Here is a 27,053-nt window from a genome sequence, read left to right as displayed (position 1 = left end):
GTCGGCGGAGGGGGCGCCGGGGGTTACCTGTATTTCTTGAAGAGCTGGTCGGACTCGCGGAAGCCGTTGTTCAGCAGCATGTTGATGCCGGCCAGCGCCAGCTCCGCGTCCTCGATGGGCAGCGGGGCTTCCCCATCCTCCCGCCGCGGGGGCGGCTGCTCCGAGCCAGCCATGACGACGAGGAGGCAGCAGGACGCAGCCGGGTCTCCCGTACCTACCCACCTATTTATCTATCTATGTATCTACCCACCCGCCGCCCCTTCCCGGGCGGCTCGGTGCTGCCTCGGCGTGCCCGGAGGGAGCAGCCGGGGGCGCCCGGTGCCCGCGGAGGCGCGAACACGGTGCCCGCCGCCGGGCCGCGCTCCCCCCGCCCGCGCTGCGGCGACGCGGCAGCCGCCTCGCGCCCGCAAGCCCTCCAAAAGCAGCGGCGCCCGCCTCGCTCCCCAGCGCGCAGGCGCCGAGGGGGCCGCGCATGCGCGGCAGCGGGCGGTGCGGCCAGCGGGCGAGGGGCCGGGGGGTGTAACGGCCGCGGGGCGGCTCCTCTGGCGGCGGTGCTTGGGTGGGCGATGGCGCGGGTTCACTCCGCCGCGGAGCCCTCGGCCGCCCTCGTTCGTCCTGTGCCCGGGGACGCCGGCCCCCTGGCACCGAGGAAGGCACGGTGAGCCCGGGAGGCAGGCAGGCAGGCAGGCGTTGATGCCCGGCTTGGAGGGAATTTGTGTGTGGAGCTTGCTTGGTTTGTCCCTCTTCAGGTTTTTTTCCCTCGGTGCGTCTTCCCTCCGCCCCGCACGCCTCTGCTCGCCGCGCTGGTGGACGCAGCACGGGGGGGGGGGGGGGGCTGCCCTCCCGCCAGGCGGGGTCCCCACAGCCCTGGGGTTTCTCACGGGCGGGATGCGGAGCTGGGGGCCGCAGCCGGGCCTTGGGTGTGAAGTAACGAACTCCTCCTTTGGTAATGCAGCTTTCCCTTTTCAGGGAAGTGTTGTTTTTTTTTTTAAGTGATTTTAGTCAGTGACCGAGGTCACTAACACAGAGACTGAAGTACCTCGTTTGTACAATGGTGACTTTGTGACCTCCCCAGTGCAAGTCTGGGAAACTACTGTAGAGTTTCTAGGAATTTACTCCCTAACTCTTGACACCTACCTCCATTAGCAGCAATGTGAATTTGCCTGTGACACTGACAGCAAAAATCAGTATTTTGCAAGTTTCCCTCAGATACAGGTTAGTCTGGCAGGTGTTTCCAAACACAGGATGGGTGAGAAAGTACACTTGCGTAAATGTATCCATTCCAACCCAAAATGGCCAAGTACCTGGACACTGAAAATACGCCCACATTGTTTCACCCTCCTTTGTAGGAAGAGGCTTTCTTTGATGCACTTAAATTTAGGTGAAGGCAAAGTCTGCAAAGGCCAATGCCTACAACCTGGTCTAGCTTCCTGTCAGTTAGGACAGTGCCACAGCTGCTCTTGCAAAATTTAAGGAACAGACTTCCCTCCCCCCACCCTTGCTAGCATATAAAAGAATGGGACCACACTCTACTTTTAGTAGCAACACCTCTTCCCTGTCAAGAAAACCATGCGTCTTTCTGTGAATCAAGTAGCAATATTTCACAATATTTCTGTACATGCCTTGTGGGAATTGCTACCACCTGCTCGGGAAATACTCTGTACCAAAAACCTCTCGAGACAATACTTTTTGAAAGGCAAAGATTGTGTAATGCTGGCAAGCTTCTGAAATTTGTCAGGTGTGCATTGGGCCCTTTGGCTGATTCCCAGCAGCTCCATCTTACTGAGCAGAGGTGGATATTCAGAGGGCTGTTTAAAGAGAACATGCCTTCCGTTACAATGCACATCTCCAAACCAGCATGATCTACACAGCCTAGAAATCCTCAAGGGCTTGTAGGAAGTCAGCACAGCATGAATGGGGAATAATGTGTTCTCCCATGTATTTGCAGGTTATTTGTGAAATTTGGACTCCAGAAATTCAAGCAGCCTTGCTAAAAGGAAGTTGCAGGTTGCAGTTTCACCACCTTTATTCTCTCTTTCAGGTGTGTGCAAGATGCTGCATTCCAGATGAAAAAAATTATTTCTGTAAGGTTATCTCCCATGCAGGATTCTGTGGGTAGGGATTCATGGTGGAGTGGTTTATAACATCCTTTCCCTTAGTCATATGTAATTGATTTGATCAAGAAGCAATGAATCTTCTTATGGATTCCCTGAGAACTTGGCATAGAGAAGGCTAACTCCTATATCCAAGTACCATTTCTGAGGAGCAGCAAAGAGCCAAGTCCTTTGTGAAACACCTACTCTGTTTCTCCAAAGTTGGACTCCTATTTCCTAGCCCCTGTGTTTGAATAACAGTGTAGCAGGGCTGTGTGGTCTCTGCAGCTTTTTGGCTCCATGCACAAGGAGCTAGAATTCTTTGTGATCTTCTTTCTAGCACCCAGTTGCTCCAGACCTTGCTCAGGGCTGGCACTGATAATCTGTTTTCTGTAACAAATGCTTTTGTAACTATCTGGTAGCTAGCTATTAATTTTGAAACTCAAGATGTGAATAGCTAAATTAACTCTCCAGAAACACACCTATAAATCTACGGAAAAAAATGGCAGAATAAAACTGCATTTCGACTGCTCAAGTAGAGAAGTAACGCATTTAAACACCAGTAATGAAGCAGTATGACATCTGCAGTTTGACTTCAACAGCTGAGCAGCAGCAGTTTTATTAGTGCCCTTGTTGTGAACTGCACTGGAACTGCATTTTCCTGCAGAACTGGATTTGAAATCAGCAGGGCTGTAAGTCTCCCTGCCTGTCCTGTAACAGCAGATGAAGTCCTCTGATGGGTTACAGTTAGTTTGATTCACACGGAGGATGTGGTACTGCTGATTCAGCCTGCTTAAAATGGCCTTAAAAACCACAGTGAACAGAGCTACATAGATGACTTGTACTTGCTCATCAAAGCTTGTATTTACTTCCTAGTCTACCAACACTCTAAACGTCTTCCTTCTTGTTTGTTTTTTTTTTTTTAATTCCTCGTAGCATACTATCATCAGCACAGTAGGCAGTCATCAGCCAACAATTTCAGCGGAGGGGCCAGTTGCTGGCCAGCTTTTCCCTTGCCTCACAGCTTGCTGCAGTGCAGTGTTGAATAACCCATGCTACTGTGGCCTATGTTACCTCTCTCTTATGAAAACAGATTGAAGCAACTGGTTTGTAATTACTCAAGGACAATAAAGTTACTGATGGTGAGCAAGAATTGTACTTCTAATAAATTAACTGGCCTAAAATTTCCAAGACCTTTACTCTCGTTTCCCAGAAGTTGTTAGGCAGATAAAAGGCAAAGTGGCAACAATATTCACATCCTATAAGAGATACAGAATTGTGGTGGTTTTATAGCCCCTCTGCAGGACACTGATGTTCAAGATAGCCCATACCTTTGAATACTCAATTGCTCTTCCCTTTGACAAGCTTTCCAAAATTCTGCCCTGTCTTTCTGACAGGGAGAAGTCCTGCAAGTCATCATCTTCTTATGCTGGTCCTGAGTCAAAAATTGCTTTTCATTGGTGTTTTTCCCCTGCAAGTCTAATTGGAATTTAGCCCTACTATAAACTCCATGAGCTACAGAGAATGACAAAAGTTGAAGTAGCAGGGAATAAATTATTACAGAAAAGCATATTGATTTATCTAAAGCATCAGAGAGAAAAGAGTTAAAAACAAGAACAGGCCTATATTCATATTTTCTTTAATATAATTTTCATACTCTGTAAACTAGGTCCCACTTGTCCCAGGGCCCTTCTCCACTCTGTCTGGATGAGGCAATCTAACCCCTTGCTTCCATCTCAGAGTGCCCTAAATCTGATTTTGCTGGGTTTCTTTTTACCTATCTTGTTCCAAAACTCTACTGTCCTGGAACACCTCAATAAGCCTGGTACAATTTACACTTTTAAAGATGAAGATGAAATTTCAGCAGCGGATTTAGAATATTTGATCATTAGCAATTAAATTAAAATCACTGCTCGTTTAAGTAGAAAGAAGTAAAATCCTTCAGAATGGAATTAACTTTTTTTCCTCTGTTGCAGAAAGCATGACTGTATGTATATAAAGTGTTGAAAATACTAGTTAAAATCATAAAGACATCTCCCATACTTTTTCAGTCTCAGGCAGAAACCTACAGAATCCACTCCTGTAATTTTGAATGCCTTTTGAGGATTTGCTATTCTAAGTATCAGGTGTAGTCCTATTGTTGGTTATGAAGGGGTGTTACAATCCAGGGTATAGCTATCTTTTCCACACCAGCTGTCAGAGGGGTCTTATCTGTATCGGTGATGGCCAATAATGGCTAGTGTATACATAAATGAGAGTGTCTTCCCTTTCTGAATATATTGTATTTGGTAAGAAAAAAAAAGTGTTCCCAAATACATTTCTAAGGAAATGTACTTTTAAAGTAGCTAAAGCCACTCATTCTTGGGCTTTGTACCTCACACTGTACCTCTGACTTTTGCAACAATGAAGGTGCCTGCCTATTGTGTCTTGTTACTTAAATATTTATGAGTGGTGAGCTCTACATCTGTTATCATCATGCATTTTCCATACAGCACAGCAACTAAGCAATACTACAAAGCCAAGCTAATCTTCAGAGCTGGCTCTCCACATTTTCCTATTAATATGCATTCTCATTTTAAGGGCTAAATCCCGCCTAAGGACACACACATGAAATGACTATTGAAATGACTTGTCTGTTCTGTCAATAGAGAAGGAGTATGTATACGTATCCTGGTAAAACAAAACAGGCTCAATGAGCCTCTCCATCCAAAGTATTCCAAGGATACTGAAGTTAAGTCTTGTGACCCTTTCCTCTGATTAAAGAGCGTTACAGTAATAACAATTAGAAGAATAACTGCCATTTGTTGCAGTGGACTTTTTACTCCGGAATCAACTACTCCTTCCTCTCACAAGCTTTCTGTTTTCCCTGCCTATTTTTCGCAGGAAGCCTTTTGTGTATGGAGAGCTATCAGATGGAAAGTGACTGATCTCTCCATCCTGGTCTCTTGAGCACTCCTTTGTAGCTGCTCTCATCTAGTCTGTACCAAGGGCTGTGCTGTGGCATTTCTACACAGAGAAATCACAGAGATGGCTGGGTCAGAGCAGGTAAAGTTCTTGGAAATTCAAAAAGGAAAGTAAAGATGAGACAGAGCAAGTAAGAGCAATTTCATATATTTTTTCATATTTTGATTATATATGATAATGTTTATTTTTATCCGCACTTATTGTTGCTCTGGGCCCAATATATGATCAGTCATATAATGGGATAAATTCATGTGCAGTCACACAGAGTTATTTTTACTGAAGCATATGAAGGTGTGTAATTTTTACTTTATAAAGGATGCTAAATGACAGAGCTTTTTAGTGTTGGGGTTTTTTTTCCCAGAAGGTACTAATGGCCAAACATATGCACACAGTTCTGGAGAAAACAAAGCAATACACAAGTATTAAATACTAACAGCTGCTCTGTTCAGGCAGCAGCCACATGCTGGCCTGTTTTATGAAAATTAATTGGAAAAACTTCCACACAAAATAATCATCCTATTTGAATTTTTAAGAGCCAATTTAAAATGTTTTACTTTCAGAGGAATGACTTTCTACAGAGTTCAGATCTGCATTTGGTTGTAAAAATACCTGCTCTGTATTGCTAGAGAGCATGAAATGTAAAGCCCAAAGTGATTGCCAGAAATCCACCAGTTCTAGCCCAGTCCTTTCTGGGGAGTCAGAACAAATTAATCTAGATCGTAAAAGACAAATCTTTCTCTAAATGTCCTTAAAATCTTTTCAGTATGGAGAGTCTGCAGATTAATTTTCCCTGTTGTGCTTGCTCCAGTGAGCAATGAAAACAATTGATTGCATCTTTGTTATAGAAGCAGGGGGTAATAGCAAGTTAAAACAGGTGAGCTTAATGGTTTTGTGTATGGAGAGTGAGGTAGGCTGTCTTGCCCAAACTGGAAAATATAAACATTATTTGTCTCACACAATACCGTTGTTTCTATATTATGGGATCTTGATTGGGGCCCCCTTAGTCTTTCACTTTTTAGAACAAATAACAACCCATTCACTTTGACCTTTCACAAGCAGGCCATAAATTTTAAACCTTTTTGCTGATCTGTTTTGGAGGGTCCCTTCAGTTTTCCTGCATTTTTCATTTGTGCATGAAGCTATTTCACAGACCAGATGCATTTGTGAAGGATTTTTCTCTATATATTCCTCTATATACATGCACATGTATCTAACTATATGTATAGCATTCACCAACAAATCATTTTCCCAGTTACTGAGGATGTGCCTTTGTACCTTCAAGCTTATGATGAGAAATGAGTAGTCAGCAAGGCCACAGATAATCTGTGGCACACATATCAGCCTCAATAAAGCCCCTTTGTGTTAGTGTTCGCCCCCAGTCCTTGTAATTTAAAATAATCAAAAATCCTTGTAGGACGTACTTTTTGGACTGTATTAAACATAATATCTTGCTAAGGCTTATTTTTCTTTTACTAGTTTAGCAGTAAATATTTTCTCACAGGTGTCAAGCAGCTTGATGCATAATGAGATTTGAAATGAGATTATTTAAAGATTACTTGTCAGCAACATTTGTACTTTTCAACTTCCATTTGGGACTTTTGGCATTATATGTGGTTTATATTTAGCATCTTAACATTTTTCACTAGCTTATTCCTCAGTCCTTCACTATAAAAATGGAATGGCCTCTATTGAGCTGCAGAGGTTTTATTTTGGCCATGTTAGACATTGTGTTTATTTTTCAGTTTTGAAATCTGCGCTTCTTGCCCCTCTCCTTTTTCCTAGCCTGAGAGCAGGGAATATTTTGTTTAAAATTCTAGTGACAAAAAAAAGTCAGCAGACCCCATTGACAAGAGGTTTTTGTGACATAAAACACAAGTTTATGTAGACAGATTGTCCTGGTAATCATCTAGAAGAGACTAGGCAAAGCTATGTGACCTAGCTTTACGCTCTTTGCTTTGAAAGATAATCACAGCTGCAATGACCAGTAGTTGAGGTAAACAGAAAGGAATGAATGAAAGACCTGGTGGGCTGATGGTTGGGTACTGAAGGCAGCGGAGAGCTCAGCTTGAGAGGCAGAGGGAGATTACGAAGCAGCCGTGGCAGAGCTGTGAATCTCTCCCTCCTGGCATTAGTAAAAGCTGCTAACAGTGGATTCTTGTGCAGATGTCCCTTTTGTCCTGTTTTCACATTTTCTTTTTGCTGTAGGCCTGTAGGTGGGAGTACCACTTCAAGGTCTAAGAAACCATCGCCACCTGATAGTCAAGGAAACCTTGCCTCACCTGTGTCTTTCAGCAAGCCACTGAAATTGTTCATGCATTGGTTCTCGTATCTATTGATGGGATTGTAATGCACAATAATTTTGTGCATTAACATTGGTGGCTATGCTACATCAAGGCATTCAGTAGTCTATGACTGCCTCAAACTAAAGCATCTTGACTTTCTGTAACTGGAATAGACCACACAGAGTATGTTCATTTGAGCAGCTCTGTCAGCAGTGTCTATGCCTACAAAGATGGTGAGCTTCTTCCCTTGCATATACACTGTCTTAGCTATTGATATCTTTGTCCTTGATTATTTCAGTTCCTTATGTTTTGGGAGTTTAATCATGTCTTCTGGAACATAGTGCTCTGTTCTTTACAAAACTTTTCTGTGAGGCTTGCACACTTAGACATGGCAAAAGGCTTTTAAAAGAAGGAGTATAATCTGCAGCATGTATCATAAGACAGGAAAAAGCTTAAAAAACCTGTTAAGAGGCAGATGCTACCCCAGATATCAAAGTTTTTATTTCTGGATACTAGCTTTTCATCTGTGAAACTTATGCTTTGGTCTGAACACTTTTGCTGCTCACTCTAGAAAATAACTAGTTGTACCATTTTAGAGAACTATTTAATTTGCAGGCAAAGTCATCGTGTCTATTTGTATAAACCTAAAGTTAAGGGATCATCTGTTAAGGGTGTATTCAGGTAGTATGTATATTTATATACACTCAGGTTACAGCATTATCTAGAAGCAACAGCTAAATAGAGCCACGTGCTTAAATAATCTTCATTCTAGTCTTCTTTGCCTTAATTTGTTGTTCTATAGTCATAAATATTAGTTTATGTGAATGGACTGTCAGTTTATATGAATGGCAGATTCTTCACATTTTGATGTGTTAAAACTATAAAGCAGACATAAAAAAATAGACATTTGTCATTTGGTGAGATTATTTTCTGTATCTGACATTTAATTTAAAAGAGAATTTTAAGAGACTGGAAGCTGATGCTTGACCAACTAGATTTTGAGTTGACAGTTCCATAATGAAATTAAGCAAAACCAGGAATGTGTGTGTTATCTCCTGGTACTTAATGAAATAAGCAGCATGCAGTTGACCAAGGCTCCTATCCTCTAAAATAAGTTATTTCTCCTTTTGCTTACCATTAGGTTTTCCCATTCTTCCACTTCTGGAAACTTAGGCCATTTATTTGGAATATGTACTCTGTCTGAATTGGTTTATAAAATGTACCTATTTGGGCACTTGTTAATCAAGGTATGTGAATTGGGAAACACTCCTGAGAATTAAAGATTCCTCCAAGCAGTGACTACCAGAATCAGTTCCCACTATGGGAAGTGACAGCTCTGCAATTGAAACGCTGCATTGCAGATAAAGGGAGATGGCAAAGTCGAGATTCTGTGTGCATGTAATGGTAACCACAGGACTGACTTACAAATCTTAACATGCAACAAGATTTTTATTAAAGTAACAGCAAATAACAAATTTAGTAACCCTCCTCTTTTTAAAGTGTATTTGGATTCTGAAAGCACTCCTGCCCTTAAACAGCACAGTGCCTTTTAAAACCACGTATTGGATGACTTATTCTGTACTGACTCACTATTTATTGTTCTACCAACAGCATTTAGTGAGGCTGAGAGCTGCATACCAGGCAAACATCTTGAATTGAGATGCATAATTTTAGTCATTATGAGTTACGCACAGCAATAACCAGGATAATACAGTGAGAAAAGCTGTGCTTTTACTGCAGGCCATTTTGTCAGAGTTCCTCTTCCAGACATAGCACAAGGAGAAATAATCTTTTATTATCTCAGTGCACTTTCCCATTTTTTATTCCATTAGCATTTTTCTCAAATGCTTTTTTTCTGCTGCAATTCATCCAGCAAGCATTCCTCTCTTTTTCTTTCCATTCCTTTCATTTTAATCGCTCTTGCACTTACCTATTTTTAGAGGGGTTGTAAGTACACAAGTACATGTAAATACACATTCTATCTCACATCTCTTTATTTTATATGCCTTTCACTTGGGGTTCAGCCTACATTTTCTTCTTAGGTTCTCAAGCTTCAAATCATACAAAGCACAGAAAAAATAGTTCATATATTTTAGTTTCCTTGGTCTAAGGTAGAGACTAAGAAGAAATATATGAGCCCACCAATGAGTCCAGCTTATCACAAAAGCCATGAGTTCAACAGAGATTTCTTCCAGTGGTAGCACCAAGACACCAAAAAATAAGAAGGTGAAGAAATGCTGGCAAATCTACTGTCATAGATCCAAGCACTGTCTTATCATCATGATGAGTCACAGCATCATAACATGGAGATGCCAGGAGCTAACCACACTATGTTTGGGTAACTCAATACTGAAAAGGGTGAGTGACAAAAGCATTTATAATGACAAATTTTCCCTGTAATTGAAAGGAGGAGATAATTCCCTGTGGCTTGTCCCTTTCTTCACTGAGGCCTGCTGACAACACTGCACAATGGTATTTCTATAGCTAGGTTGTAAGGTGGTCTAATTATTCCTGAGGACTAAAGTGTAATCAAGCACTGCATCTATCTTCAGCCAATTACTTCAGTGGCTTCTGCTCGGAGCCCAGGGCTGCGTTGGCTGCTGCCATGTCCTCTTATGACATATGTTTAAGATGGTGTGTGGGTGTGGTTTTGGGGGGGGATAACTAACCCCCCTCCATTGATTATAGAAGGAGAGCCTAGACTAGATAGCCAATTTTAATATAACTTAAGTTGTGAGATGAGTAACCATATACTCCACAAATGCTATGGGTCTTACTGAAGTCAAGTAGGTGTTACATAGCAAGTACCAGCGCTACTGGCCAATTTCATAGGCATGCAAGTCTGTCTAGCCATTCCATTTGCTTAAAATCAAGTAGGTCCACATACATACTTTTTAACTTTCTGTGGGTCCCAAATGAAAAATAATGAGTACACCTATCCTAACAGTAAAAGCCTTAACATTTTTGTCTGGATTTGGTGGTGGAATGCGCTTCCATAAGCACAGCTATGCCTGAAATGCAGATGCATGTGACAGTGTTACAGTGCTTGTTGGTGCCAGCCAGGGTTGTTTTGTGCATTGCAGTTACAGGACATTCACAAAAAACCTACATTGATATTCCCCGCTGAAACACAGGAGACTTCATATTACCTATATGAAAAACAAACTTTTGTTTTGAAACAGGTCTTTGGGCTTCCATAAGTTTCTGAAGGCTGCAGTTATATTTTCAAACAACTACTTGATGCAAATACTTTGTCATTTGTATGAATTTGTTATAGCTGGGAATGCCTACATACTATTAACACACAAGTAAATGCAATGGAAATATTGCAAGTTATACACAAGAACGTTATCAAACATGCGCAGGAACTCTCCAGCAGAGATCATTAGGTAGGTATAAGACTCTTACCTCAACAAAAGCCTTGATAAGGCAGCTCGCTTATACAATGAGCGAATGCAAAGGGCCACATGGAATAATCACTGTTGTCCAGATTGTGAAGCCATTCCATTGAATCTAATCCCTCCTCGAGACACAGTGATCCCTTTGATCACACTCCAGCCCTTTCTTCTCCAACTTGTGCCTACCCTAGCTGAAGCCTGCCCTATTACTACACTCCGATTTAGCATACAGATAACTTAAAAATTACGATGCCAGAAGCTGAAATTTAGAAATATGCAATGCAATCTTTGGTTTTCACCGAACTAGAAATTTGTTTCTAGAAAATTTGACTCTATTACAGGAGAAATGAGGACACCTATCCTATGGGACAAAATGCTACCTATGGCTTCATTGCCAGGGGACTCCCTACAACTGAAAAGACAGGCATAGGATATACATATTTACTTGACATGATAAGATTTTATAATATGCCCTCAATAGGCCTGGGGTGGAAACTGTAGGGCAGATGTAAACTTTTTTTATAGCTGCAGGGGGTAGAGAAGCCAGTATTTGCTTTGGGCAACTGCAGAGAGGCAAGGGTCAGCCCTGGAAAATATCAGCAGTCAGAAACAACTCTCCAGAGCTCAGTTTCCTGAGATCTGAGAGGAAGAACTGGGAACAAAACCTGCTTATAGCCCCAGCTAAGCTGGGATGCAGACACAGGTGTTTGGATTTGGGTCACTTGCATCATGTCTTATGCAGAAAGCAGTTTCTACCAGGAATTGATTGATGTATCAGAGGAAGTTCACCCTAGTCAAAGTTATACTGGAGGGTTTAAGCTCAGCTGTACAACTGCCTTCACAAATAAAAAGGAGGCCAGCGCTCAGTGCCTCTCAGCGATGCATGGGTGAGAGGGCCCTCTGAGGGAAACAGAATAGGCAGGAAGGGGTGTGGAAAGCTATCTTATGACTAATTGCTGTTTGCAGCTGCAGATAGACACGTGCTTAATTATCTGCTATATGCATGCAAATTTGGTTTGCTGTCACTAGAGTCCAGATGTTCCCTTCCATTATACTAAGTACAACAAATGAAAGAAAAAGGGTCAGAGAGTAAAATAAAAGGGGCCAGGAGTGGCAGCTTCGTGCTATTAATTCCCTTCCTGTCATATGCTCAGTCCGGCCTACCATTTTTCTGAACTCCGCAGCGTAGACAGAGATTTGTGAGTTCACAGGCTGAGCATCTGGTCAGAGGGGAGGTGAAGCCTGAGAAAAGCTGTTCCCCCCAGCTCCCCTGCCAGGGCAATACCGGGGAAGGGGTGCAGGCAGGCACCCACCCCTGCAGCAGGCAGAGCCTGGGCTGCAGAGTGGGCTGGGGCACCCTGCATGCCATGCAGGCTTGCAGGAGCTGCCCGGCAGAGCATAGCACTGAGCCTCGGGTTGGAAGGGAGCAGTGGCTAGGCTCCTTGCCACGACCACATAGCCTGAAATTGGCCAGTCAAGCTAAAAGTCATCAGTTTCTAACTAGCTTCTCTCCTGTAGACATTACCCTTGGCAAGGTAAGTTGTCTCTGAGCAGTCAAGGCTTACTTTTCCTTATGTACCTTTCCTTCTTCAACTACAAAGTCTTTTTCTTTCTATCCATCCTCTAGGCTCGCATTATTTTTTTTAGGCATTTTTTTTTTGTGCTGTTAAAAAAACACAGTATTTTTTCAAAGAAAGTGAATTGAAACATTCTTTATTTTACCCCTTTGTAACAAAGTCCTTCTCATAAGATCTATCCATTGTGTTCCCAACATTTAAAAACAATAAGCCACACAAACACAACTAGATCCTTTTCTCTTATCAGCCCAAATCCAGGAACAATAGAGCTATGTTGATTTACACTGATCATGCACCTGGCCTTTAATCTGTTCGATGGCATTCAGTGTCTCTTTGGAAGATTTAACCTATTCATTCCATTTTAATTAAATAACAAGGATGATCATTAGTGGTTTTGTGGTGTCTGTTTTGAATTAAATTTGTTCTGAGTATACACATCATGTTGATTCGTTTTATCTTTTGTGATAAATGTAATATACATAGATTCAGTGATCATATGTCCTCTTAAGTGGCTCAGCAGTGGGAACATTTCCTTCCTTTAACATGGCAATATCAAGTTACAAGCATCTGACTAAATACAACTTACCAGTTCAAAATTGGTCCTACTCTTCTGCATGCAGGGATAATGAAATTCCCAGAAGGACCACCCCCCAGCACTGCCTTCACCACTGACACTCATGAGGCAGAATGGTTTATCTGCGTGGTCTCCTTGCTTCCACTCCTATTGCTGATGCAAATACCCTTTGCTTTTCTGTAAAGTTTCCATTTATGTATATTTGCATAAAAAGGGTTATCTTAGGTTTTCTGGAGACTGTGTCCTGCCCTTTATTACATAACAAACAGATTTAATCTGCAACAACAATTCTCTATAAACCTTAGCAATACCTTTGAATACGTTTTTTTATAAACGGTATGTAAGGTTTTCTGCACGTTTTAATAAGGTGTGTGAGCCAAAGTCCTGTGAAGTGGTTAGATCTTTCCACTAACCCACTGAACTTTGGATCATGCTTACGTGTTTTCTTGGAGAATTGCCCAGAGTGCCTTTAGCTTCTTTACTGCTTAGGTTACTGTCCTCAGGGGTATGTCATTACCTTTGATTTAAGTGAGTACAGCAAAGGGAAAGTTAGAACTTTATTACTGATTTGACACCTTGTTCTCAGGTAAATTTTATTAGTTGAAACCCTTGCCTTAGCCAGAGGAATTGGTATCTGTGTGTATTACTGACTCCTTCGGTTTGTAGCATCTGGACAGTAATTCTGATCAGAAAGTAATCAGAAGGATCTAGAATTAAGATTTATGGCAGGTGCTGTTACCTAACAATATAACTCCTCTATTAAGTGATATCTCATACTCATAGATTTCAGCTTATTATGTTATTAACACATTGTTAATTAAAACTGTGTCTGCAAGAGCTGGACACAGAGCCATTTATTTCTGTATCCTTTAAAATTATTTTCTTAGTTATATCTTCAGGCTTCAAAAACCAGATCTGTACAGTTCTTTCTGGATTTAAATTCTAACAGTCTTATTCCATATTAATTTATAAAGTACTGGCATTCCTAGGAATGTAATTATTCATTCTTACCAGTGCATAGTCCTCCTGTGACAGGAATCTTAGACATAGGTTCCCACACAATAGAGAAATCTGTTGCTGTTCCCAGTTTAAATATAACTGAACAGAGACAAAAGATCATGCCAGCTATCTGTCTTTTTATTGTGTGTAGTAATGCAGCAGTGCTCAATCTTTATCAACGAGCAGGTGACATCTTAACAAAGAAACTACGTCTCATGGAACATTTCACATACGTTTCAGATTCAGAACAACCTGTAGGAAACACAGTAATTGGCTGCGGTGCAAAGTAATGATAGGAGTGTGGTTAAAAAAAAATCTTATATATTTTGAATGCTATCAGCTGCAAACCAGGAGACACAGTATGATATGAACAACAGGTCATAGTGTGGTTTCATTGCTACAGAGGATACCCAAAATTGACAGAACATAAAGGCTCACTGGTTATTTTGCTTGCGATTCTTTATACTCAGAGAATGCTTCATTGCAGCTCTGGCAATGACCAGCCTCTTGCATTTTTGAGATGTCTGGGCCAGCTGCACAAAGGAGGTTTATGCTTATGCCTTGCAGTCTTAATGCCTTCAGTGAAGCTATAACATTGTATTATGGCACTATCCCCTTTAACGTAAAGTAGTTCCCTTTGCCAGGGACATCCATTTAATGTATTTTTAGAAAATACAGACAGATTTACAGAAGACTGGACCATTGTGCCCTGAATTTCCTTACATCATTAGAGAAAGATGTAGTGTTTTTTTTAAATGAGGAAACCACAAAGAGAATGGTAAGAGGCAAAAAGCATGGCAAGAGTTCATTATAAAGCCATAATGCATTTATAACATTTTTAGTAAGACCACATTTTCCAGGCTATTTTATAAGGGGCAGAAAGGAAGCAGAGGGGAGAAAAAAAACCAGGTAATTCCCAGAGGACTCCAGAAGAGGCAAAGCTATTAGCAGGAGGGAGAGCTAAAACGAAATGGCTCACAGGTGACTCCAAAGAAGTGGTTACAAAACCAGAGAAAGTTAACTCACCCAATTAATTTTGCTGCCGACAGAATGAAAGGTCAATGGCTCTATGTTTTACATGAAAGCTCCACAGTAACAAAAGCACAGACCTTCAAGCTCAGATACAGGAAGACTGTTAAGAAGTTTTAACTGGAAGCTTTTGTTTTTAGAAACTGAAGTTACAGTATCATTTATAAGCAGTGAAAAGGAAAAATGTTTTCCTTGTATATATATGCTTTTTCTTCAGTGAATGTATATTTCCTTCTACAGTGCCCTGTGATCTATTTCATTTTATTTGCCTGCAGTTCTCAGTGTTAGGCTTCCTAACTGTCTTTCAGCTCCCATTAATCTGGCTGTGTTTTGTAGTTATAATAAATGGGAACTCAGAGACCTTGGTGTCATTCACCTCAGATAACATGATCCTATTAAATCTAATCCAAATGAACCGGAGGAGAACCCTTTGCCCTTGATACTTACATGGACAAGAGAGAGATTTGGTGCCAGCAGTACCAATGTGGTTTAGTCTAGAGAGGAAATCTTCTACTCTCCTGATGTAATTGATTTGGGATTCAGATGAGCTGTTATGGCAATCTAAACACACTGTTAAAGAGCATGGGTTTTTTAGCCGTGCACTCTCAGTGTATTGAACGCTGTATTTGATCCTTCTTCATTAAACTTTTCAAAACTTGCCTCAGAAGCTTGAATTTCAAGAGGTACAAACCATATAGCAAAATCTTGCCAGCAGACATTAACATATGCATTTCTTTGGTGAATGAAGCAAAATACAAGCTGTAATACCTTTGCACAAGCAATGAGTAATAATGCAGGCTCAGAAAGGATCACTGGAATTGAGAGTTTTTTACCATTGAAAATATTAGTATCACTTAAAGGCTTGAATAGCAAATAGTAAAGATGACTAGAGAATAAAAAAAGACAGGAAAAGCCTCTCCTGTGGGAGTTATTTACTTTTATTCTAACATGGGAATTGATAGATCTAGGGGTCCACCTGAAATGCTATAGCCAAAGGAGGTAAATAATCCATGGAAGTTATTGTCAAATGGCAACACTTGGATGATGAAAGCCTTGGAACTACTACTTCTAACATTAAAAAAAAACCATGACATGGTGTTTACCCAAGGCTAACATTGCTATTTATTCTCATAACTTTTCATCTTACTACAAGACTTAGTCACTTCTGGTCTGCTATAAAAGGTATTGGGGGAATTGTTTATTTTGACTTTAACAAAGATCTTTCCTGGTGAACCTGAAGAGAAGGAATCTTTAAAATTGAAATTATGTCTACCACTCATGACTTGAAATACTTGAAAATTCAGGCTCTTGTTTTCCAGAAGTTGTTTCCTATGTGAGAAAATTCAGAATATTCTAAGCACAGAACAGACAATGCATGAAATACAGTTCAGTGTCCATGTGGATTTCTTCAATAAGAATTCTTCATCAGACTAATCTAAACAGGACAACTTCTTTCCTCTTGTAAAGAATATCCACTGGCTCTTCAGGATCAAAAAGCTTTTTACTAAGTGTTTATCAGCCTGATATAGATTTATCTATGTTAAAGTACAAAACCTGAAACTCTAGCTGGCTTTTATTGATTGTCCCAACAATGTGTGACAGCCTGACTCTACGGAAGCAATACAACTGAAGAAACGGGGGAAAAAACAACCACCAAGAACCTTAAAACCAGAGAGACTTTTCTACTTTTTTGTTATGCATTAGGATTGTACTGGAATTAATACTTACTAATCCTTATAACTTACATTTACTCAAGTCTTTATACATTTTTCATTTCTTCTTGTCAGCATTAAAACTACTTCTGATAAAAAAAAATCAGATGGAAGGGAATTGAAATCCAGGACTGGCTCCAGGTTGTGATGCAAAAATCTTTGCTGTTTGCTTTTTCTGAAAGGGGAAGGGAAGAAGGAAAAGGCTTTTTTTGTGATTAGGGAAAATCTGCTTCAGAGAGCAGTCTGGTGGGCATGAGATATGAAATGTTACTAGAGAATTGCTCGATAAAGTTTAACTGTTCTTCCTTACTCTTTGTGGAAATTTTCAGTGTGAACTAAGGCCAGTAAATCAATTGAGTATTTCCACAGTTTTGGTCACCTGAGTATTTGACAATCTACTTCAAAGGCAGGGGGCTTTACACATAGAAAGGATTCAGTTGTTGCTACCTGAAAAGATGATTTCCAAACCCCACCACCTCTAGGCCGATGGGTTTTTCTGTCCCACATGGCAGGCAGCCATGCAATAGAAGCTGTTTCTGCAGAGCGTCTCCAGAGAGAGAGTTCTGCCATTATGTGCCAATCCTCTGCTCCCTCAGAGACCTCAACCCCGGCACGCTTTCACTGCATCCCATTCCCTCCAAAACTAGCTCTACAGCTGAGAAACCTCTGCATGGACACAGATTTGCCTGTAACAGAATTGCCATGAAAGAAAAAGCAACACAGGATTTGGTGTGAACAGCTTTCTGACACTTTTGCCACCCTGCAAAGCTGCAAAGGACCTGTAAAGCTGCAAAAATTTGATAAGGGATTAATGACCAAAGCCATAAGGGCTATTGGTCTGGTATCCTCTATTAATCCAGCTAGGACCTCATACCAAACACACTGAGGACACACTGCTGCACCTTGAGCAAGAAGGCAGTGGAAGGTGGGAGCAAACATTGCATTAGGTGGGAAGGAGGGTTTGTTTGCATTGCTGTCTACTCCCGCCTAGGACCAGCCTTAGAAAATGTTTCAGTTTTGCAAAAGAGGGCTGGAATCAGGGAATTGAAAAAAAAAAAAGTAACTATCAAAATGCTGCTTCTGAATGACAGTGGAAGAACCAGCCATGTCAAGTCTATTCAGTCCAGCCGTGTATTCAGAAGAATAAAGCAAACTTGGTCTCCTGCCCTCCACCATGGGTCACAATCAGGTACAAAGTAAAGATTTGAATGTCAAAGAAAACAGTTTTGCTGATTTAGTCCTGCAATTTGTGCTACATAACTGTAGCAGGTGCAACTGCTGTTCCTAATATAACTTGTCTTCATTTAAACAGAAAAAAAAGCGTATGGAGGAGACTTTCTGACTCTGAAGATTACAAGAATTACTCTCTTTCTGAGATTTTTATATAACCAGATTCTAATAAGCAGAGATGATGGACTGCTGCTTATTCAGGCAAATCAGCTTCTTAAAGCTACAGAAATATTTGCATAAAGCAAGCAGGATATAGCAGCCTGTAAAAAGCACATACAAGAAATACCAGGTTAAAATAACCAAACAAGAAAATGGATGGTTTTAAGAACATACTGCATTTATTTGGCCCCAGGATTCCTAGCATTGTAACAAACTCCCAGAGTTTCACTCCTTAAAGTGCTTCAAACTCCATTTATATTATTATTACTTTTAACATTAATGTACATTTCTGTATAAACATCAGTCCAAAGAGATTTACATTTTTATAAAATTCTTTATATTAGTGGATCAAATTTGCTCTCAAGATGACCAGCATTAAGGCAAATTTCCAAAATTAACACACTGGAGTTACTCAAGTCTATGCTGTTGTGGGTGAGAGCAAAATTTGGCCCAGTAGGGTATACACAATTATATTTTCTGCATGTATTTCAAAAGGCACAACGGATTACCTTGGAAATCAGTAACACTTAAAAGGGAGTTTATCAAAGCAAATACTTGGCACAGTCCACATCAGGAGGATGCATTTGCTTACCAGCTGTTCTGAATAACCAGCATGATGACAGTGACATGGTGATCAGCAAAAGGGGAACCCATGTTGCATGAATTCACACAGTACTTCAGCAGACCCAACCTGATGTGTGTACAGCTACTGTAACAGCAAAGTTACTTCGCTGGGCACCCATACAAACTCACTACACCATGAACGTCTGAAATTCTCCTGGTGGAGACATGTTTGTCATTAATGTTAATATTCCGAAGACAGCCAAAAAATGGGTCTTTAACTGGAAGCCACAGTGTGTCCAAATTTGCTACAAAAAACAAGGTAGAAAGATCAAGTTAATAAAATGAGAATGATTTTAAAGAACATTAATTATTACACGGCTTTCAAAAGAGGGGGAGTGATATAGAACTACTTGCGTGAATGGGGCCTTTGTTTTGGAAAGGAAAAAAAGCTAGTAGATACATGAAAAACAAGAAGCAATAATATTACCTGGAATTTTGCCGAAGTAGAGTGGCTGACGCACACGTCTGGGAGGAGAGGGTGGAAGTCCAGTGGTATAGTTACTCTGTGTGCCCACCTCTAGCTGCACTGTGTTCTGCTTCTGAGACACTGCAAAGAAGCAGGTGAATGAGTACCCTTTCTCAACCCTATTAAAGAATCAACTATGGCACTAATATGGCACTATTTTTAAATAGCATCTGTCTTGAAATTTAACTAAGAGGAAGAATAGGGGTTTTTTTAATTCAAAGTCAGATTGACACATCTAGGTAAACTGGGGCTAAATACAGCCCAAAAACCCCATCTTTTTGTAAAGCCTTGAATTAACACAAGACACTTATATTGTTCTAAAGAGTATTCTCAGAATAAACAGAAGTGAAATGATCAATAAAAAAAAATCTGCAGCTGCTATGCTCAGTGCCCACCACCCTTTCAAAGTTTCAGAAGAGCAGGTATGTAAAATGTACCTGCAATAGTATGCCACTGTCCATCAGATAGAGGTTGCTTAGGTGTGACTGATGTCTGGAATGCTCCAGCACCACTATTTCCAGCAGCAATGACCTGTAAAAAAGTTATCTTTTAAGTTACTGTGGCAAAGAAAAGAGCAGGAGAAAAATACAGTACTTTAAGTAATTTACTGAACTTCGGATGGCTGGGTTTCACCTAGTTTTAAGTCACAGTCATTGTATACATACTTCAGAAATTACCCTCTCCAAGAGGAAAGCAAATTTCCCTAATAGAATCACAGGAGAGTATATTTGACAAATTTTACAAGCATAAATACATAGCTTTGTCTCTCCCTCTCAATCTTACAAAATTATGTTAATTATTTTGACATAATCTCTCTGGGACAAGGTCTTTCCTACTAGGCCTTCCTTTCCTTTCCCAAAGCAGTCATCCACAGGCTTGGCATCTCCTGAGAGAATCTCTGCAATACGTTTCTCTGGCCTTTCACACAATTTTGGACTACTCATAATTCAGTCACGAAGCTTGCAGCATAACTATTTATGGTGACATTTTGAACAAGCACCTGCTTGTGCTTTCTCACATCTTGCTTCTTACTGCTTGTGAGTGCATTTTTTTTTTCAACATCTTCCTCTCAAACTCTCTTCTGGTGCGATGGTTACAACAAACTTGGTAATGGTCAGGTAACTGATATGCTGAGTCCATTTCCTATCAATCAGGCTGACTGATGGTGTCCCATTGACCTTTTATTCCTTCCTGTTGCATCCTGTCCACACTGACAGCCAGCATTAATCTAAATTACTGCTGAAAAAAGTGGTCAATCTTGCCCTTAAGGAGTCCCCAGCTGTTGATGCCCCTGCTTCCATGTGCTAGGTGTGTCTTGAACCAGGTCAGTCATCTGGGGGAAACTAACTCATCACAAAAAGAGAAATAATAAACCCAAGTTCCCTAGTCTGGGAAGAGAAGAGCAAAGCTGAGCTTTCTGAAGTTAGGTAGACTCATGCTGGTTTAAACTATGCCATGAGACAGCAGGTTCTGTGAAGCACTGACATCTTTCTATTTAATGTCTCTCCAGCAGCAACCACAATAGTTTTGTAGTCCAAGACTCACATTCAGAAGCTGTTACATTAAGAAAAAGCAACAGTGATAATAATCACCACCATGAGACACCCATCAACTAGAGGAGAAGATGCTAACACAAAGCAAGACTGCTCAAGTTCTATAACAGACGTGGTTACAGAGCTGCATCAGTACAGCCACATGATGACTGACATAGGAGTGGGAATAAGCCATGGAGTTCTGTAGCCTCTGGCCAAAACCCCAGTGGGTTTTTTCAAAGGCTCAGAAGCCTGAGAAAATTAAGACTCTGTCCTACTGCTGCATGTGCAAAGAAAGCTTGTGCAAACCAGTGTGCACACAATGGAAGCTGCTAACGTAGGCACAGAGACAGGTTAAATGCTCAATTTTCCATGTGATGGTTTTAAACAACTCTGAGGAAGTTGTTTAATGTTATATTTACAGACAAATGTTGTAACACGTAAGTCCAGAATTCCAGGTCAGAATTCCCCCTGCTGAATGAGGGCAATACAGCTGAACTGGAAACACAGCCTGTACTTACCTTTCCTCCTTCCATGTAAACAGTCAAGTAGTTGTCTTGCTTGCTTCCAGCATGGAGGAGTATACCTGTTGAACTCCTTGGTCGAATGGTAAATACAATCCTAAAATCCAAGCCCACCACCAAATTACCTGTGGAGAATTAAACAGTGGGTAGAGGAATGATCATAGGAGGAGATAATTGGAAAGCCATGTAAAAATAAATAAAAAAATCCTTACAAATACACACTTAAGACATAACTCCATATACCATAATCTCTACACAGCTTACCAATGGTGATATATCCTCCTTCATTAAAGAAATAAATCCCCGTGTCCATGGGAACATCCAGACATGGAAGTACGCCATTTTTTTGCTGAGGCGCATTCATGACTTTTCCATTCATCTTAAAATTCCTCAGGCAACCCTTGAAACTGTTCATTGCTATTTTCTGAAAGCATATTTCAAAACATGAATACTAAAGCATGATGGCAATTTTTTTAGTAAGAAGACCCATTAGTTCTTTTGTACTGTTGAACTGTAAAAAGCCAACTGACACTAAAGGCACCTAAAACCCATCTCTGATGCAGTGAAAAGGTATTAAAAAATTAAAACATGAAAGTAACAGTTGATTTTGAGTTAACATAACTCCTGCTTGCTGAATAGATACTTCCCAATGATGTGTCAAAAAGACAACACAACAGGAGTTGTGAAATCTCAAGTACACCCTTCCCTTCCTAAGAGGCTGTTTATTTAAATCTGATTTTATGAAATGCCCTGCATCATTAATTGTCCAATTTTTAAAGTAATAGGAACCACACATATTTCAGATTAAAATCCAGTTCTACATTCATAATTCCTTAATGAGAAGGATTCCTCTGCTTCTCTACAGATTATCGCTTAGTCCACTGAGGTAAATATTCTGCAGGAAGAGGGTATTCCTGGAATTACAAATGTGACTTTGGTCTTTTCTACTTTTTAAAGAATAGAAATTAAAACAGTACATGGCATCAGTGTCTCAGCAACATGTTGAAAATATGGGTCCAGCTGAGAGCTGTGTGAACAGGTGAGGAAAAAGAACTGTAATGAACAACTGCAAACACCAGTCACAGATGGTGCTCGCTCAGTGCTTAGAAATAGCCCCAAACCTTTTCAACATGGAAGTCCTGCATATTAACACTTTCACATGTAATTAGTGCAGCATGGGGAGTGTGTGGGGGTGGATGTGTCAATTATTTACCTGTCTTTTCAGTGATGGCAGCCCTCCCACGTAGATTGGTGGCTTAATGCTGATGGCAGAATTTGTTTCTAATCTTCTGTGCTGGGCCCTTAGACCGTCAACAACAAGGCGGACATTCTTCCCATCTGTGCTGAAGACCACCTTTGTGGGTTGCAAACATAACAGAATGAAAAACCCCAAGGCCAATGAAAGGCACTGGAGATTTTTTTTCTTTAACTTAAACACTGTATTGTTAAAATATTTAAACTGAAAATAACATGCTGGGACGATCAGTGTCTATGAGCTCTCTTGTAACAGAAACCTGTCAACCACAAGAACTTTCAGGCATAGGAGTTAACTTCAGATGACCAAAATCAAATTTCTAATACCTGAAAAATTCAATAGGCTGTACCTGCTGAATGCTAGTTGTGGTTTCACCACAGTTCCTGTGCCATACTACTTACAGTGTGCCATTGCCCATCATTGTATTTAATACTGGTTTTGATTTTGATTCGTTTTCCTTCAGAGCCAAGTGAAAAGACAAAATGTCCTTTTGAAATGAGGAGAGCCATATAAGAGTCCTCAGACCTTTCCTCCATGAAAACTATTAATCCTCTTGATGATCGAGTCCGTACATCTACAGAAAAATGTAACCTGTAGTGGAAAGTAAGCATATTCAAATACAGGTCTATTTTGTTACTTATTGTATTTTCTGTTCTCCAGAAAAATGCCAGTGAAACTCCATTTGTGAAATGCAGAATAGCTTTTGGGTGGAATCACGGTGTTCTATATTGCCTGCTTTTCTGAATGTGAATCAAAGTTGACATATTCAGGCTTAGGACTTGGCATTGATATGCACTGTAACTGTCCACGACATCCAAGTCAATCTACTCAGTTTGGGTAAATGTTAGCATAGAAAAAAAATGCCTGAACCTTTAGAACCACTCTTCTGTTATGCCCCAAGACATAAACAAGAAGAAAATCCTAACTCTTAGCACCCAAAGATTCAAGCAGCTTTGACAATTCAAGTATTAGGAGGAGAACAGAGAACATTTGTATTACCTGTCTGTAGATGACGGTGGAGAAAACATGTAGGATATGAAACTGTTGGGGATGTTTCCAAGCAGATATGCTTCACTGCTGACATTTAACTCTGTTGGTAAAGTTTGGGTTTGCTGGTTTTGCACATTAGCAGCTTTCAAATAATCAAGGTATTTTTCATTCTGTACCTGTAAGACAGAACTGAAACATTTACTATGTATGCACATGAAAAAAAAACATTTCAGTCTACACATTTAAAAGTTCCCAGCTGAGGCAGTTAACAGCCTTCTCTAAATGACAGAGAAGCTGTTGTCATTCTGGACAGGTATGGGTTTAGGATGGAACTTCAACACAGAAACAACTTGCTTCAGATATGAGATGGAAGGAAATGAGTAACATCTGAATCTCAGCTCTACAAACCATGGCTGTGCAGACAAAGCCTTGGAGCAAAGAAGACAGTAAAAACAAGCATACCTTGAGCATCTTAAACCTGAGAGGATTTTTAAATTCCTTCAGCAGCATTGGTTCAAGGTTCTCATATTTGCGGCAAGCTCCGAGGGATACACCAGTCTTTGCAGTATAATTAATGAGATTTTGAACCTCAGGGAGCTGACCTGCCCTAGAGTGATGAAAGCAGTAAGTGCTGTGACACAGCATTCCTTTTCTTTAGCGTAATCAACATTGTATTGTAAAACTGTGTTCTGTACAAAATAGATTTCCCAGTGACCTGGTATTAAAACACTGATTTTTATTTTTTGATGAAAAATGTACGTTCAATGCTGTAAAAAGTATTCATATTTGTCCTGGTTCTGCCCTTTTTTTTGGCTATGGAAAAACTCTGATGTTTTGTTCTCATCTCTTCTAAACAAAGTATTGTTTGCTAAAAGCTATCTATTTTAAAAAAACAAACAAATATTGCCATTAAAAAAGGGGAAAAAATGACAGCAGCCTTGATTGAATAAGATTTCTGGATCGGACTCCAAAACTTTGCTGGTTAATTATGCTTAACCAGTGGCAGATCAAGAAAAAATGTCAACATCAGGTCCTGCTAACTCAGTGATTCACTCCTTAAATAAGATGTTGTAATGAGATTTGTCAAGGGGGAAAGCCCATCACAACTTAATATGGAGCTTTGGTATTATAGCCAAACTATCAGAAAGACTGTCAAAACCAATTTCCTGCGTGTATAAAGGGTAACATTAAGTAATACTATCATTTCGTAAGTTGTACACAGCACCTCTGAGCAGTAAATTACAAAACACTTTACAACTAGAAAGAGCAACAAAGCTCCCTGCCACTGGTTTTCTATGAGAAGAGTGGTAGAGTTGGGAGCAGAACCTGAACTTCAATTCTGGTCCAGCTCCGCATTCACTCGATCAGACTAGCTACAATATTAATTCTCCACCTATTTTTGTACTAAAAGCAATTTTCCAGATTTGTTTTCTGATGGGGAGGTTAACATACAGGTTACTTCATTGTCTTGCAGTGCTTTAAATGAAGATATAATTTGAGCAACATGATCTAGTGAAAGATGTCCCCGCCCATGGCAGGGGGGGTGGACTAGATCATCTTTAACGGTCCCTTCCAACCCAAACCATTCTGTGATTCTTTGATAATCAAATCAAAATACATTATTTTTTGTAAACTCTACACATGTATAAATATTCATCAAAACTTAGCTAAAACAAAGCCCCACTGGGACATCACTTGCGATTCAAGAAATGCTTTTCTTTAAAGAACATATTTATACATAACTTTTCTCCTAAATTTTGCCTGTAAGATGTCTCCAATGACCAGAGAAACACAAGTGAAAAAAGAGACAACATAAATCAGGCACATGATTTCTGTACATATGCTCTCATTTGTTTGTGTAACCGTTTTGGTTCTGTCAGTAAGCTTTGCTGATTTCATTACCCAGCTCCCTGTGTAGCTATAATGATACAATCTAGCAGACCTTTTTGGATACACTTCCAATTCACTATGTTGAGTTCATTCTTTGATTAAAAGACTACTAAACAGGTATGATTCAGACTAAAATTCTATTACATCTGAACAGCAGATTTACTTACACCTCAATACCACGTATAATCTGCCTGAATAAAAGAATATTTTGGGGCAGCAAAGTTATGTGTTCATGAAGGCTTCATGCATGTAGAAGAAAAGCAATTTAGCAAAGAGTGATTTTAATATGATTAAAGAAGGAAAACAGGACAAAACAGATGAAACTAAAATCTTTCTAGGCCAAATACCTTTTTATAAAGATGTTTGAGATGCAACCTTCAAAATTATCTCCACCAAATTTTATAGGTTCGATTAATGCCCGTGCTCTTGGAGAGTCAACTGATGCTAATGCCGATTCATCATCAACCAGCAGATGTACTCTGAAACAAAGTGAATAAAAACAAGCATGAAATCTAAAGAAATAGTTACGAACCTAAATGAAATATATATATATAAAACATTTGACAGATGTGTTTTCTTCTTACATTGTAATCATGCTAGATCTTCATTAGCTTACTTCTGGGATTTTTTCAGTATGTGCTCATTGACTGCTATGAAACTGCTCTGCTTTTCAGTAGTACATATTCAGCAAGAGTTGAAAGTACTTCAGTCCTACAGTAAAATCTTGGTCCAACTGAAATTCGTGAAAAAACTCTCATTGACAACTATGGGACAGGATTCACCCTTCTGTATCAAAATGGTGCACTTGACATGTTAGCAACAGCTAGTACAGATAATACTAAGTTATAATTACCCAAAGTTATAGCCAATCATTCAAAACTTTCCACTTTAACTAACACTTATGTCATTTTATGTGTTCCACAAAAATCAGTATGATTTAGGAGCTTTTCAGTAAATTGTCTCTTCTGATATCTACATAACAGATCATTATTGAAAAAACAGACACAATGTTAGCTTCTTCCCTGAGCATTTAGCCACCGACGTTAGACAGATTTATAACTTACAGTGACATATATAAAGGCTATGGGAAGGGGAAGAGCTCCAAAGCTCCAGCTTGACAAGCAGTCAAAACTCGCACAATCTATAAAAGACATGCATAGTGATGTACAGCTGAAACATCACAGGTACCGACACGCACATTCATGGACTAAAAATCTCCTTTTGCTTCCTTATTTCAGTATCGTTTGCTAGCAGTGGCCATTTTTAGCTGTGTACCCAAAGAACGAGTCACACACAATTTTAATCTTTTTTCTCCAACCACAACATAAAAGAATCAGATACAGAACTGGACTCACCTGTTGTCTGTTTTTATTACTGTCACATAATGCATTGACCCATCTTCATATTTCTTTTTCAGTTCGATTTCCTTCTCTCCCATCTTTGCAATTACAAAGCCAGGTCTCAGAAAGATGGTAAGAATATTAGGCTGTAAAAGAATCCCACAAAATGATCAGGTAAATGCAAGTGCCTTTAGTTCTTCTTGATATTGCCATTAACACAGTTCTCAGGGGTCTCTCGTGGGAAAGAAATTTTCTTACACTAAAATTGCATTTCTCAGTCATCTAGTACCAGATATTACACCCTGTTCTGCATGATTAGCATAGTTCCTGTTTTAAAATACCTCTGAAGAGCAAACAGTTATTTAAAATACTTGTTTAAATTATTTTTACAAAAAGCAGAGGATTCAGTTCTCCA

The 27,053-nt window shown here is 40.0% G+C and overlaps 2 protein-coding genes across 5 annotated transcripts in view; both read right to left on the bottom strand.

Moving 5' to 3' along the window:
- Positions 1-390, bottom strand: part of TTC39C (tetratricopeptide repeat domain 39C) — a 45,483-nt gene extending 45,093 nt beyond the window's left edge. For 2 of the 3 annotated variants that reach the window (XR_008235232.1, XM_052787412.1), the window contains exon 1: positions 28-390. Coding sequence is in view for 2 of the 3 variants with exons in the window: in XM_052787412.1 (XP_052643372.1) it covers positions 28-173 (146 nt within the window). In the remaining variant the exon portion in view is untranslated. The remainder of the gene's footprint in view (positions 1-27) is intronic. The other variant, XM_052787413.1, reaches the window with a different exon arrangement.
- A 17,784-nt stretch (positions 391-18,174) lies between these two features.
- The window catches only part of LAMA3 (laminin subunit alpha 3), a 124,412-nt gene continuing 115,533 nt past the window's right edge, over positions 18,175-27,053 (bottom strand). For both annotated transcript variants that reach the window (XM_052787573.1, XM_052787572.1), the window contains 11 exons: positions 26,654-26,784; positions 25,646-25,777; positions 23,871-24,015; positions 23,418-23,584; positions 22,820-23,009; positions 22,377-22,517; positions 21,428-21,587; positions 21,161-21,288; positions 19,545-19,638; positions 19,069-19,188; positions 18,175-18,886 (listed from right to left, as the gene is read on the bottom strand). In XM_052787573.1, coding sequence (XP_052643533.1) covers positions 18,741-18,886; positions 19,069-19,188; positions 19,545-19,638; positions 21,161-21,288; positions 21,428-21,587; positions 22,377-22,517; positions 22,820-23,009; positions 23,418-23,584; positions 23,871-24,015; positions 25,646-25,777; positions 26,654-26,784 — 1,554 coding nt within the window. In that variant the 3' untranslated portion in view covers positions 18,175-18,740. The remainder of the gene's footprint in view (positions 18,887-19,068; positions 19,189-19,544; positions 19,639-21,160; positions 21,289-21,427; positions 21,588-22,376; positions 22,518-22,819; positions 23,010-23,417; positions 23,585-23,870; positions 24,016-25,645; positions 25,778-26,653; positions 26,785-27,053) is intronic.

Source organism: Harpia harpyja, chromosome 5 (genome assembly GCF_026419915.1).
Source record: "Harpia harpyja isolate bHarHar1 chromosome 5, bHarHar1 primary haplotype, whole genome shotgun sequence".
NCBI lineage: Eukaryota > Metazoa > Chordata > Aves > Accipitriformes > Accipitridae > Harpia > Harpia harpyja.
The sequence above is the reverse complement of the archived record's forward strand: the minus strand, read 5'-3'. Positions and strand labels throughout refer to the sequence as shown.